The sequence below is a fragment of the Sylvia atricapilla genome, chromosome 19 (genome assembly GCF_009819655.1).
Source record: "Sylvia atricapilla isolate bSylAtr1 chromosome 19, bSylAtr1.pri, whole genome shotgun sequence".
In the NCBI taxonomy this organism is placed as follows: domain Eukaryota; kingdom Metazoa; phylum Chordata; class Aves; order Passeriformes; family Sylviidae; genus Sylvia; species Sylvia atricapilla.
Window position 1 is genome coordinate 3,149,350 of NC_089158.1, and position 12,226 is coordinate 3,161,575.

At 48.0% G+C, this 12,226-nt stretch overlaps 1 protein-coding gene across 1 annotated transcript in view; it reads right to left on the reverse strand.

Moving 5' to 3' along the window:
• CACNA1B (calcium voltage-gated channel subunit alpha1 B) overlaps nucleotides 1–12,226 on the reverse strand; it is a 183,802-nt gene that overhangs the window by 88,894 nt on the left and 82,682 nt on the right. The window contains 2 exon segments of the mRNA XM_066332486.1: nucleotides 2,598–2,704; nucleotides 9,093–9,160. Coding sequence (XP_066188583.1) covers nucleotides 2,598–2,704; nucleotides 9,093–9,160 — 175 coding nt within the window.

The window sequence follows — 12,226 nt, forward strand, 5'->3', positions numbered from 1 at the left end:
TGGGTGGAGCCACCTTTAGAGTTTTCCCAAGCCTGGAATTTCAGTTCTTTGTCCCCGAGTTTTACAGGGGTTTGTTTTAGGTGATATTTCCATTTGCCAAAAATCCCATTTTTAAGACCATCCAGCACTTTTGGCATGTCCAGCTCTGGATCTGATCTGCCACGACTTGCCGTGGTCACGACAACTGCTCCACCCTCAGAGCACCGTGGGGATTAAGAGCAGGAGAAATGGAGTGTCGGGGTGGATTTGGGTGATAAAGGTGCCTAAATCAGCCCGACTGTACTGGAGAGAGATCTCCAAGGGATGGGGGCTGCAAACCACCTCCTTATCCAAGATTTAGGGGCTGCAAATCACCTCCATATCCAAAATTTAGGGGCTGCAAACCACCTCCATATCCAAAATTTAGGGGCTGCAAACCACCTCCTTATCCAAGATTTAGGGGCTTCAAACTATACCCTTATCCAAGATTTAGGGGCTGCAAACCACCTCCCTACCCAAGGTTTAGGCTGCTGAGCCCCTCTGGAGCTCCCTGAGGATGGACATGCCCTGCCTGTGTGGGTTGTTCACTTGGGAGCTGGATTTGATCCTTGTGGGTCTCTCCCAGCTCAGAATATTCTGGGATTTATGGATAAAAGAAATTGCTTTGACATGGATTCGTTGAATCTCACGGATCACGAGCCACCAACCCATGTGGCCTTTGTTCCCATCTCCCAAAATCTCCTGGCTCCTCCCTTGCCTGTTCCTCCAGGGCATCATCCCTTTGGCCATCAGCCTCTGGACCGAAATGCTGCTTTTTTCCCCCAAAGCGAAGCCCCATGAGTTTTGTGAGTGGTGTGGGAGGCTCAGCCTGGCCCTGCAGCAGAGCCAAGGAGATGTCCCAGGGGTCAGGAGAGATGTGGAAACCATCCTTTCCACTGTGCTCACGTGATTTTCACACAATCAGGGCAATTTTCACTCAATTTGAGGTGAAATAAGCAAAAATCGAAAATTTTGTCCTCGCTTCAAATTGTTGTCACAAAACTCTCCTTGTGCTTTTAAAAATCTAATGAAAAAATCATGGGAAAAGGTGATTTTTAAGCAATTTCTACCTCAGCTCCATGGAAGTGAGTTGGGCTTTTTTTCTGCTGATTTCTAAGAAATCTTCTCATGCAAAACACTTTGATTAAAACAGAAGCAAATAAGCACCATCATCATCTTGCATTTTAAAATACCAGAACCAAGAAATTCATCAAAGAGCAGGAGCAATTATCCTCATTTGACTTCTTTTCAAGGCTGGCCAGAAAATAATTGTAAGGAAAAAGTGGTATTTAAAACTATCAAACAGCCAGAGCATAAATAGGAACTGATTGCAGCAGTAATGACAAAATAAAATGGTAAGAAGAATAAAATGGGCAAATTAATAATATTCTTTTCCTTCACATGTAACAAACTGGCTCCACTTGGCCTTTTGTCTTTGCTAAAGTGGATTAAGCTCCCTGTAAAAAGAGATTTCCACCAAAGGAATCCGGCTGCAGTTCAGTTTTTTTTCCAATGAAATTGAGCAGGAAATTTCTTTTTATTGTGCTTGAGCGTCTCCAGCCCTTGGAGGTCTCCCCTGTAAAAGGGGTCTGGAAAACATCAGCAGCTCCCAGTAAAATGCAGGACCAAACTTTTTTGGTGCTGATGCTGAAATTCCAGAAGAGTTCAAGGAACCTTTTCAGCAAATCCTTGCAAGGAAGGCATCCCAGCACAGAATCATGGAATGGTCTGGGTTGGAAGGACCTTAAATCCCATCCCATTCCAAGCCTCCACTATCCCAGGTTGCTCCAAGTCCATCCAACACTTGGATATTTCCAGGGATGTCTCAAACACAGGAACCTGGACAAATATTTCCACCTACACCTCGGTTTTGCACCTCTGGGATCCAGGAAAAGTTGAGCCCAAGGCAAAGCTTTCCAAGGGTTCTGGGCTTGTCCTCATCCAAGCAATCTGAGAATTCCAAATGGATGTTCCTACCTCCAAACGAGGTCATTTTATTCCACCCAGCTCTTTCAAACAGCAAAGAAAGGGCATTCAAGCCCATTTTTCAGCTATTTAAGAGGATGCCTTTGAGCATTTGAATTCTGAGGATCATTAGAAACCAGTTATTTCCATGCACACACCCCTCTCCTCGTTAAAAACCCAAAGTGGGATGTTGACACTTCACCTGGTGAAATCTATCCTGGGAGAGACAGCTTGGAAAAAAAAAAATCCTCCTAAAATACAATTATTCAGAGACGAGGCGTTAGAAGGAGAACCCAGCTGAGAGAAATCCTTCATTGAACTCCTAACGAAGTGCTCAGCACTGAAGCGTTTGGCCTGTGAGTGGTGCAGGAGGGGCCCGAGCCCCGGGATGCTGGACAGACACACGGCACACCGGGAACCGGAATTCCCTCCCAGGGAACTGAACTGGGAAATGGGAATTCCCTCCCAAGGAATTGAACTGGGAAATGGGAATTTCCTCCCAGGGAATTCAACTGGGAAATGGGAATTGGAATTGAAGTGGGAAATGAGAATTCCTTCCCAAGGAATTGAAGTGGGAAATGGGAATTCCCTCCCGAGGAGCCCAAGGTGCTTACGCCGCTATGGAGATGTTGGCTGCAGACATGGGGCTCACTTCAGCCACTTCCTTGGCCTTCTGCAGGGCCAGCTTCTGGTTGGTGGCTTCCTCCATCTCCTCCTCGTCCTGGGGTACAAAAAGCAAGAGGAATCAGGGAATAAAATCATGGAATAACAACCAGCAGAGCTGCCCAGGGCCTGGGGCAGGGGTGGCTGCCACTGAGGTGCTGCAAGACACAGGAATTCGAATTTAGGGCACATTTTCTTGCAAGGAGCCACAGGTTTGATGTGAGTTGAGGTGAGAAAGGCAAGATTTGGTCAAGAGGGATTTTTACCTTTACAAAAATTTTTGACTCTCCTGGGTCTCCTCTGAGCTCTGAGGGAGCAGGAGAGACCTGAGCAGGAATGGGTCAATTCCAGGCAGGATTCTCCATTTATCCCAGAGCTGTGTAACAACTTCTAAAGCCAATGTCCTGCTGGAACACTTGGACAGGCCCCCAAACCCTTCCTGACCTCCTGCCAAGGGCACTTCCCTGAAACAACAATAAAAAACTTGGGATGGGAAATGTGGAATTAATTCCTGTCCTTGCTCGCCTCCACAGCTTTTTCTTTCCCAGTTACACTGAGTTTATCCCAATCCATGGGTGCTTGGGTTTAACCCAGTCGATGGGTTTGGGACTGGTCCTGCTCCCATCAGTTATTGACACCCACCTCAGGGCCCTGAGGACTCAGAGAACAAAAATTGAACCACGTTAAATGGAGTTTGTAAAACCAAGTTCTGCTCCTGCTTCCTGCATTTCCCTGGAGCACCAGGATTTTTAACCTCTGGTGGCACAGAAGTGCCTGAAGATTGGAACTGGGATTTCTCTCTTCCTACCCAACATGAAAAGCACCACTACAACTCAAAATTAAGGATCTTAATTTAAAACAAATTACAAAAATAATTTCAAAAATTCAAAATTTAAGGATCTTAAACATTCAGGTGAGATCAAAACCCAAAGAAACAGCCTGGCTCCCTTTCAGTGGTCACCAAGGGTGAACTTCCCTGGAATTTTCTAACCAAAATAAAGTCAAGTCGTGGCAGGGTAAGCACAGAGCTCTGGTAGCAAGAGCAGCATCTCACAAAGCCAGGGAAAGCCACACTGAGAGCAGGCACAGGCCCTTCTGCCAGAGTTTATGGAATGCCACAGCTCTGCCTCTGCTCCCCCAGGGTAATGCTGGAAGGAGTCATGATCCAAAGGATGAGAGCAGACAGATCTCCAGCCTTGGAATAGGAAATTATAGAGATTTATCCACCCTGACTTCCATCTGCATAAACAGCTCCTCGCTCTGCCTTTGGTGCTATTTGCTTCAGCTGAACTCATTTGGAAACTGTTTTCTTTTTCTCCTTCAGAAGGAAAAAAACAGAAAGATGGAAAATTGATTTTAAAAGTCGTTACCATATAAGTTTCTTCTTATTATTTTTTTTTTCTTTGCAAATATTTGCAAGTCTATAACCAGGCCTGAATAAAAGACCTGCTGAGCAATTATACAAAGTCAATATTTCTCAGCTGCCAAATTCCAGTAAATTTCTCAAAGCTTTGGGAGCTTGTTGCAAATCAAGGGGGTTTGGTTTAATCCTGGCCCTCAGCCTCAGTCCTTTCACCCTGCAAAACAGCAAAGCACCCATGGGTGGGGATAAACTCAGTTTCACTGGGAAAGAAAAAGCCATGGAGATGAGCAGGGCAAGGAACTAATTCCACATTTCCCATCCCAGGTTTTGGCATCCCCAGGACAGCAGAGCTCCCTGCATGGAACAGGACTGGGACACACAGATGTTGTCACTCTGTCTGCAATGTCCCTGGGCTCAGCTGTCCCAGCTGTGTGTCCCCAAATCCTGGTGCCCCCAGCTTTCCCCCTGCACTCTGTGGGGTGGCTGCTCAGCAACAACAAAACATCCCAGAGTGCTTTCAACACAAATCCTTGTTTTCCACACAAATCCCTCAGCAGCTCCTGTGCAGAAAATTAACTGTTCCCAGCCCAATTCAGCAGAAATGTTACCCTCAGGACACGAGTTTTAAAAGGAAAAAGACCCCAATAAAGAAAAAAATCTTTCAGATTTTCCTTTCATCCTCCAGTTATATTCAAGGTATTTCTTCCTTTGAGGGATCTCCAGCAGCCTTTAAAGCAAAGGCTGCTGATTTTCCTTTCTCTGCCCCTATAGCACCAGGTGCAGGTTGTAAAACCTCTTCTAAATTTGTGGCTTCTGCTGGAATTCTGCTGGATCTGATCTCCTAAAGGGAGCAGCCAAAGGCAAACTGTTCCTCACTCCAGTCCTCAGCAGATGTTTGCTTCAGAACATCCCTGTAGCTCCTTCCATGCAGATATTGCAGATGACTCCAAAAATTAATTAATTTTTTACCTGATATTTAAAATCCCAGCTCTGAACAGCTCAGACTGTCCCCCTCATTTCCCAGGGGCAGGTGCAGATAAAGCTCTTGCCATAAAGACATCCCTGGTTTCTGTCCCTTTCTGTTTTCTAGGGCTCTAAATCTTAATTTAAATCAATTCCTCACGGGGTAAAACCCATTTTTGGTGCCACCCATCATGGTGTGGATCATTAACACTGAATTTTCTTTCATACATTCGGCCAGTTAAAGCCTTTTCCATAAGGGAGCAGAAGGAGGGGGATTTATGGATGTTCAGCTCTTGGTTTGGCCACTCCCTTCAGTCCAGAATTTCTGAGAATTCCTCAAGAATTTTATACAGATTTATATAAATTTGTATTTCTATTTCTATTTATATACATATATGTGTGTATGTATGTAAATATATATTTATATAAAACATATTATATAAAAATATAACTTTAATATATTTATCTAGATATTCGTTTTATTTATATAAATTAAAATTTTAAATATTGATTTATTTATATAAATATTATTATGTATAATAGATACATTTTATACAAATTTATATAAAATTCCCACATCCCTCCTACATGTCTTTATCCTGCTTTTTCAGGGATCACTGGCAGTGGACAGAGATGAGAGAACATTTTCTGCCTGAAGATAAGACAAAACCCCCTCAGTTGTAGTGAGGTTTTACACCCCAGTTTAACGAGGACGAAGCAGGAGCTGCCTGATGTCACCAGAGGCATTCTGGATCATCAGCACAGAGACTTGAAAAGCAAATTTTGGGGGCAATTGGAGAGTCCACTGTGAATCAGTGACCAGGAAGAAAAACCTGTCTATATATATTGAAACAAACCCCAAAGGTTTGGGGAGCCAAAGGGATTCAGGAGAGTTCTCAGGATTCACTAAAATTGGGTTGGCAGAGATTGAGTCAGCGCAAGGGCAGAACAGGAAGAGCAGGAGAGGGACCTTGGAGCAGATATTTTTATAGATTGAAAGCAAAGGTGGTGAATCTTTATTTTTTTCCCCCCAAAATGAGTCATTCCTAAGCGCTGGTGAGTTCTGTAACAGCCACGGGATGATCAAGCTGCAGTTAAATATAGTCCCAGCTCTGAGAATTTCTCTTACAGGTCACAGAGCCCAGAAATGGTCAAAATGCCACATAAAGAAATCCAAATTAGCACCCAGAAGTGGGGAGAGTTGGAATGTTCCAGTCCTGAGGCAGGAAAGTTTCCTGTCTCCCCTAAACAGAGGCAATTTCAATTAGTCCTACTTCTCCCACATTAAATTCAGCACTGATCTCAATTAATTGCACAGAATAAATGTCAGGGAAGTCTCCTGGGACCAACTGACTCCTGAGTAACTTCCTTGTATCTCTGGGCCGTTTTGGGGCTTGCATGATCATATTTACTCAGCAGGAAATCCCTCATTCTCCAGGTACGTGTCTAATCGAATTTTAGCTTTTCCCTCTTTTTTTGAAAGCCCCAGTGATTTTGGGAGGTGGGGTGGGGGTCATAAATAAAATTAAACTAAAAAAAAAAATAAATCCCCAAGAGAGTTTCTGGAGAAGCTTTATGATTTGGCAATGCTGCTGAATCCATCAATATTTAATTAGACTTTATAAACATCCCCAAAGTCAGGTTTCTAACCCTCCCCGTCAGCAGCTGAAATATTCACAAGAAAGCACTTAAAGGATTAAGAAGGAAGGAGGATGAGCTTCATTATCCAAGAATTGTGCTGGGCCTCATCCCCCCTCTCAGCACGTGCAAGGGATGCCCACAAATCTGGGAGGATCTTTTGCCTCCAGGCTGGAGCTTCCTGTGGGCACAGAAACAGCTGAGCTGCTGAAAGGGGGAAAAAAAATCCCATTAAAGAAAAAAAAGGGGAAAGCTCCAGAAAAACAACAGAGAGGCATTAAATAGCAGCCCTGAGCAGCATCTGGAGGGAGGAGGGCTGCAGAAGATGGAATTGGAACATTTATTTTTCACCTGGGAGCCACCAGGCTGTTTGGAGGGTGTGCTGGGGACCAGCTCCAGAAAAGCTGGGAGCTGGAATGGATCCTGCAGGAAAAGGGGAGATGGCAGAGAGCAGCTCAGCTTCACCAGGGATGGACTTTTCCCTGGGAACATTTGGCTGCTTTGGTCTGCAGCAGCAGGAGGAGAGTGGGAAACTTGGGGAAATCTCCGTGTCCCTGAGGTGTGGAGCTGCAGTGGGGATCCAAAGAGCCAAAAATGCTGGAAAAGAGCCAGTCCAGCAGTGGAAATCAAACCTCAACACTAACCCTGAGCACTGTATCTCTGTGGGATTTGGACAATTCCATGGGCGGGTTGGGGGTGGAAGGACCTCAAAGCCCATCCAGTTCCAGCCCTGCCATGGGCACCTCCCTCAGCACGGACCAGGAGGGAGGAAGGGCATTTCCAAACCCAGAGGACAAGTGCAGAACTCTGTTTCCTCCACTAAAAACATGAGGAGACTCCTTGACTGTGAAGATTCTCTAAGACAGGCAAGGGACAGGAGGGGACATCATCCCCCTGTCTCTCTTCCCCCACTCTGGATCACATCCCAGGAGCCTGATGCTGTTCCAAAATTGAGTAAATTCACAGAATCATGGAATGGCTGGAGTTGGAAGGGACCTTAAAGATCACCCAGTGCCACCCCTGCCATGGCAGGGACACCTCCCACTGTCCCAGGTCACTCCAGCCCCAATGTCCAGCCTGGCCTTGGGCACTGCCAGGGATCCAGGATCATGAATTGCTGCACCTTTCTCTGAAAAGCAAAGCCAGCCTTGCCTCAGCTCATGGGCAGAGAGCTGTGCCCCTGGCAGGAGTAAAGAAATTAAAGTTATAAAACACAACCACCCCAACAGGGACACTGCTGCCTTTACACCCAGCAGGTCACTGTGACTGGTGCCCAAGGCAACAGCACAGGAACGAGTAAAAAATGCTAAAAGTGTGCAAAAAAGCCTTAACTCACCTCATAAATCCACCTGAGTACGCCAAGGAATCAGTGTAATTAAAAATAAAACCCGGGTAATAACAAAATACCAATAAAAGCTCCCCAGAACTCCCAAATATGCTGTAAGATCCCTCCAAAATAACATCCAACCCCCCAAATTTTGGGGTTCTGCAGAGATTTTATGGGTTTGAGCCCAAATTTGAGGGGTTTGGGGTGGTTTGGGGCAGGATTTGAGTCCAAATTTTAGGGTTCTGCAGTGGTTTAGGGGTGGTTTAACCCCAAATTTTGGGGGGGTTGTGTTATTTGAGGGGATTTTACCCCAAATTTGGGGGTTCTGGGGTGGTTTTGGCAGGGATTGGCTCAAATTTGTGAGTCCCAAGGGTTTGAGGGATCCCAAATTTGGGGATCTTGGGGTTTTTGGGGGGATGTTTTACCCCAAAATTTGCGGGCTTTGCTGTGATTTGGGGGGGGATTTTGACCCCATCCTCCCTGCACAGCCCCGGGGCTGTTGTTCTCCCTGAGGAATGCTCCAGTGAAAACATTCTCCAGAGGGGATTCTCCACCAGGAATCTGTGTCCACATCCAGCTCTCTGCATCCAGCAGTGTCACATCGGTGTCACTGCCATCCCCTGCCAGGACCTGCCTTTCTGCCTCTGGTTTCTCTGACCCCTGGGGAGAGGCAGGAATATTCCAACTCCTCCCCTGAGTGCTCACAACAGCCCCTCCAGTTTTGCCTGGAGCTGATTGGAAATTTTTAATTCTTTAATCTATCACCGACCTCGAGGTGAGGGACACAAAGTTTGGGATCAAACTAAACACAAAACATTCCCTGGAACCTGAAGGGGAATAAACCTCTCAGGAAACTGGTCACCAGAGATGCAGAAGCAGCACCACAACACCTGAATCTGCTCCTGTCTGAGCTTCTAATCAGGAAAAAAAAAATCCTGTTGATTGCTTCTCCTCTGCTCTTGGAAAGAGAAACTGTGAGCTGAGCAATGCCCACTCTGGGATAAACCAGATAAAACATTCCCTGATAAAACAACCTGAAATAAAGGAAGCTGAAAGGGAATAAACCTCTGTGCAAGCTGGTGGCCAGAGCAGGGCTCCAGGGGACACCCCGGGGTGTCAGCCCAGCCTTGGGAGGCACAGGAATGTCCCACCTACCTTGGTCAGCTCCTGGGCGTTGGCCAGGTTGTCCACAGCGATGGCCAGGAAGACGTTCAGGAGAGTGTCTTTGGGAGGAGCTGAGGAAAAACTCTCCACAGAGCACAGACAGCAATCAGCCCCCTCCTGCTGCCCCCTTTCCCCCTTTCCTGCTTTAGGGGTGGATCCCTGGGTGTTTTCCCACCATCCCTGCAGCCCAGCCACGTTTGTGTCCCCAGCCCCTGGCTGGAGAGGGGACAGGTCCTCAGGGGCTTCTCCCCATCAGAGGGGCAGGGTGGCACCTCCTGCTGCTCCCAGAGCCACCACAGCCCCTGGTTTTCCAGCCCACAAATGCAGATTTCACCCTCATTTTCCCCCCTGGTTTCAAAGCACAACCAGTGGAGCTGCAGGGAATTGGTTCATTTTAAGCCAACATTTACATTTGATATACACAGAGCTGCATAAAGCCACGGAGTGTGTGGGAAAATGGACCTCAGCTCATTGCTGCTGGCAGGAAATGATCCTGGATTATCCCTCTGGAATTGGGGTGGCAGTGAGGCCACCCCAGAACTGCTGAGCCCCATACAGAGCTCAGCCCCACCAGAGCAGCCCACCCAGCCCCATAAATGAGCTCTGCTGATAAAACAGCCTCTAAGCCCAGCCCAGAGCCCAGCTCTGCATTCCATCACTGAGACACACCATCGGCCTGGAATTAGCTATTCCTATTTTACTTCCATTTTTTCCACCGAATGATTTCAGCTATGGCTGAGTTTATTGTTGTTATTCCAGCACAGTGATCAATCAGCCACCTCTGCAGAGGGAAGGAGGGCGAGCAAAGCAAAACCACGGCACAAGCACTTTCCTCTCCCAAGGAGAAAATGCCTTTGGCTCCTGCACATCACCTGGGGACAGGAGAGTCACTCACCCCAGATAGAATGGGCATGGGAATGGGCCATAAAGCCAGAGAAAAGGCTGTGGGAGTTTAGGAAACGAATCCAGGTATTTGCAGGAGGCTCCAGGAGAGCTGGAGAGGGACTGGGGACAAGCGATGGAGGGACAGGACACAGGGAATGGCTCCCACTGCCAGAGGGCAGGGCTGGATGGGAGATTGGGCAGGAATTGTTCCCTGGCAGGGTGGGCAGGGCTGGCACAGGGTGCCCAGAGCAGCTGTGGCTGCCCCTGGATCCCTGGCAGTGCCCAAGGCCAGGATGGACAGGGCTGGAATCACCCTGGGATAGTGGGAGGTGTCCCTGCCCGTGGATGAGGTGATCTTTGAGGTCCCCTCCAACCCAAATCATCCTGGGATTTCCTCTCAAGTCCATGTTCCCTGCCTTGAGCTGTGGGGTGGAAGGGCAGGAGTGGGGTGAGGATGGTGCTGGGAGGAAGGCAGAAATTCCTCCTGGGAGGGCAGGAAGGGGCAGGGATGAACTCTGAGGGCACAGCCTGCAGGGAGATTTTGGGAAGCCCTCTGTGCCCTTCCCGTGCCTCGCCATCCCCAGAGGCTGCCTGGAGGAGCACCCAGGGCTTGCTGGCAGCCAGAGGAGCCAGGAGGGGAGCAGGGTGACCCAGGTGTCCCTGGCTGGGCTCTGCAGGGCCCCGTCCCACACCCACAGCACCAGGAAACTTCCCAAAGCAGCAGCTCAAAGCCTCTCTGTTCCCCTTCTCCAGGGTTTTACCAAACTCAGAACCAGCCATCCCCAGCTCTAATTCCCATGAGGGAGTGTCTCCAGAGCCTGAGGGCCATCAAACCCAGAGCCCTGAGACTGCAGGAGCTGCATTCATCCCTTTGGAGGTTTCTGCATCCTCCCTGGCTGCCAAAGCCTGCAGGACATGGACACACAGCCCTGGGGATTCTCCAGCCGGGAAACAGCTTTTCTCCTGGTTTTTTCCCCTTGGAAGATGATTCCTCAGGGACAGAGGGAGGTTTGGAATGGGATCCATCCCCTGCTCCTTCCTCCATGCCTCCAGCAGGACAGCGAGGAGAGGGGGGAACACCTCGACCCCAGGATACAGAACAGGGACAAACGCTGCTGGAATCATCACCCCTCCCACAAAGAGCCAGATTTATCCTTTACCAAGGACAAACCATTCCCTCCTTTTCTTTGAGGGTGGGGGGCTGAGGGCTGTGCTGGGTGTTGGGGTTTGCTCCTCTGGGGTGCTTCCACCAGGCTGGAAACACGTGCAAGCCTCTTGTCTGGGAATAAACGTGTCAGCAATAGAACTGCCTCCCTCCCCTGCTGGAAGTGTAACACAAACAGCCCCTGGAAATGGAATTAATTGCTGTCCATCAGATCAGCCTGGCCTGATCCAGCCCCAAGCAGACACAGTCTTCTGGCAGAATTGGGTGTTTCTGCCCCCAAAAAGGTCCCTCAGCCTTCCCTGCAGAGCTGAGGGATTCCCAAATTTCTCCCCAAGTCAGGCTGTGTAACTGGATGAGGCAGGGCCTGGAGCCAGGAATCATCTCCTGCCTGGCACTTGTGGGCCAGGGAAGGGCAGCATCCTCCAGGCAGTTCCTGCTTTTCTTTTCAGGCTCCTCTGCAGTTTTTCTTGGAGGTTTTTGTTCCTTTTTTTTTTTTTTTTTTTTTTTTTTTTTTTTTTTTTTTTGTCTCAACAGATGCCTCAATTTATCAATTAAGTGGCTAACAGTAAAGGCAGGCATGGTGTAATTTCCTGGAAAATGGGCCAAATCCTGTTGTTACTTTAATCATAAAACTTTTCATTAAACCATTTCTGGTTCCACACAGACTCTCTGGAAATGGCAATGCAACATGAGACACTTCCCTGTTAGAAAAACAAACTTTTGCCTGCCATGATCCCTTGAAAAAGCAAATGGCTTCAAAGAACCAAAACTGGATTCCAAGAGCCAAGTGCAATGAGGAGCAGCAGAATCCAACCCTTCTTCCTCAGGAAAAGGAACAATCACAGAGCCCTGAGCAGCTCTGGGAGGAGAGATGAGTCCCTCAGGTGTAAAAAGAGCAGGTTTGGCCAGCTGACCCCAAATCCCCCATCCCAGGCCCCCAAACTCTGAGAAGTGGCCTCACCAAATGGCAAAGTTACCAAGGTGACAAAAAAGCCCCTCCCAGCACAGGGACCCAAGTTCAGCATCCCCAAAGGGCTCAGACTTTGATATAAGAAAACAAAATGAGTGAGAAAAC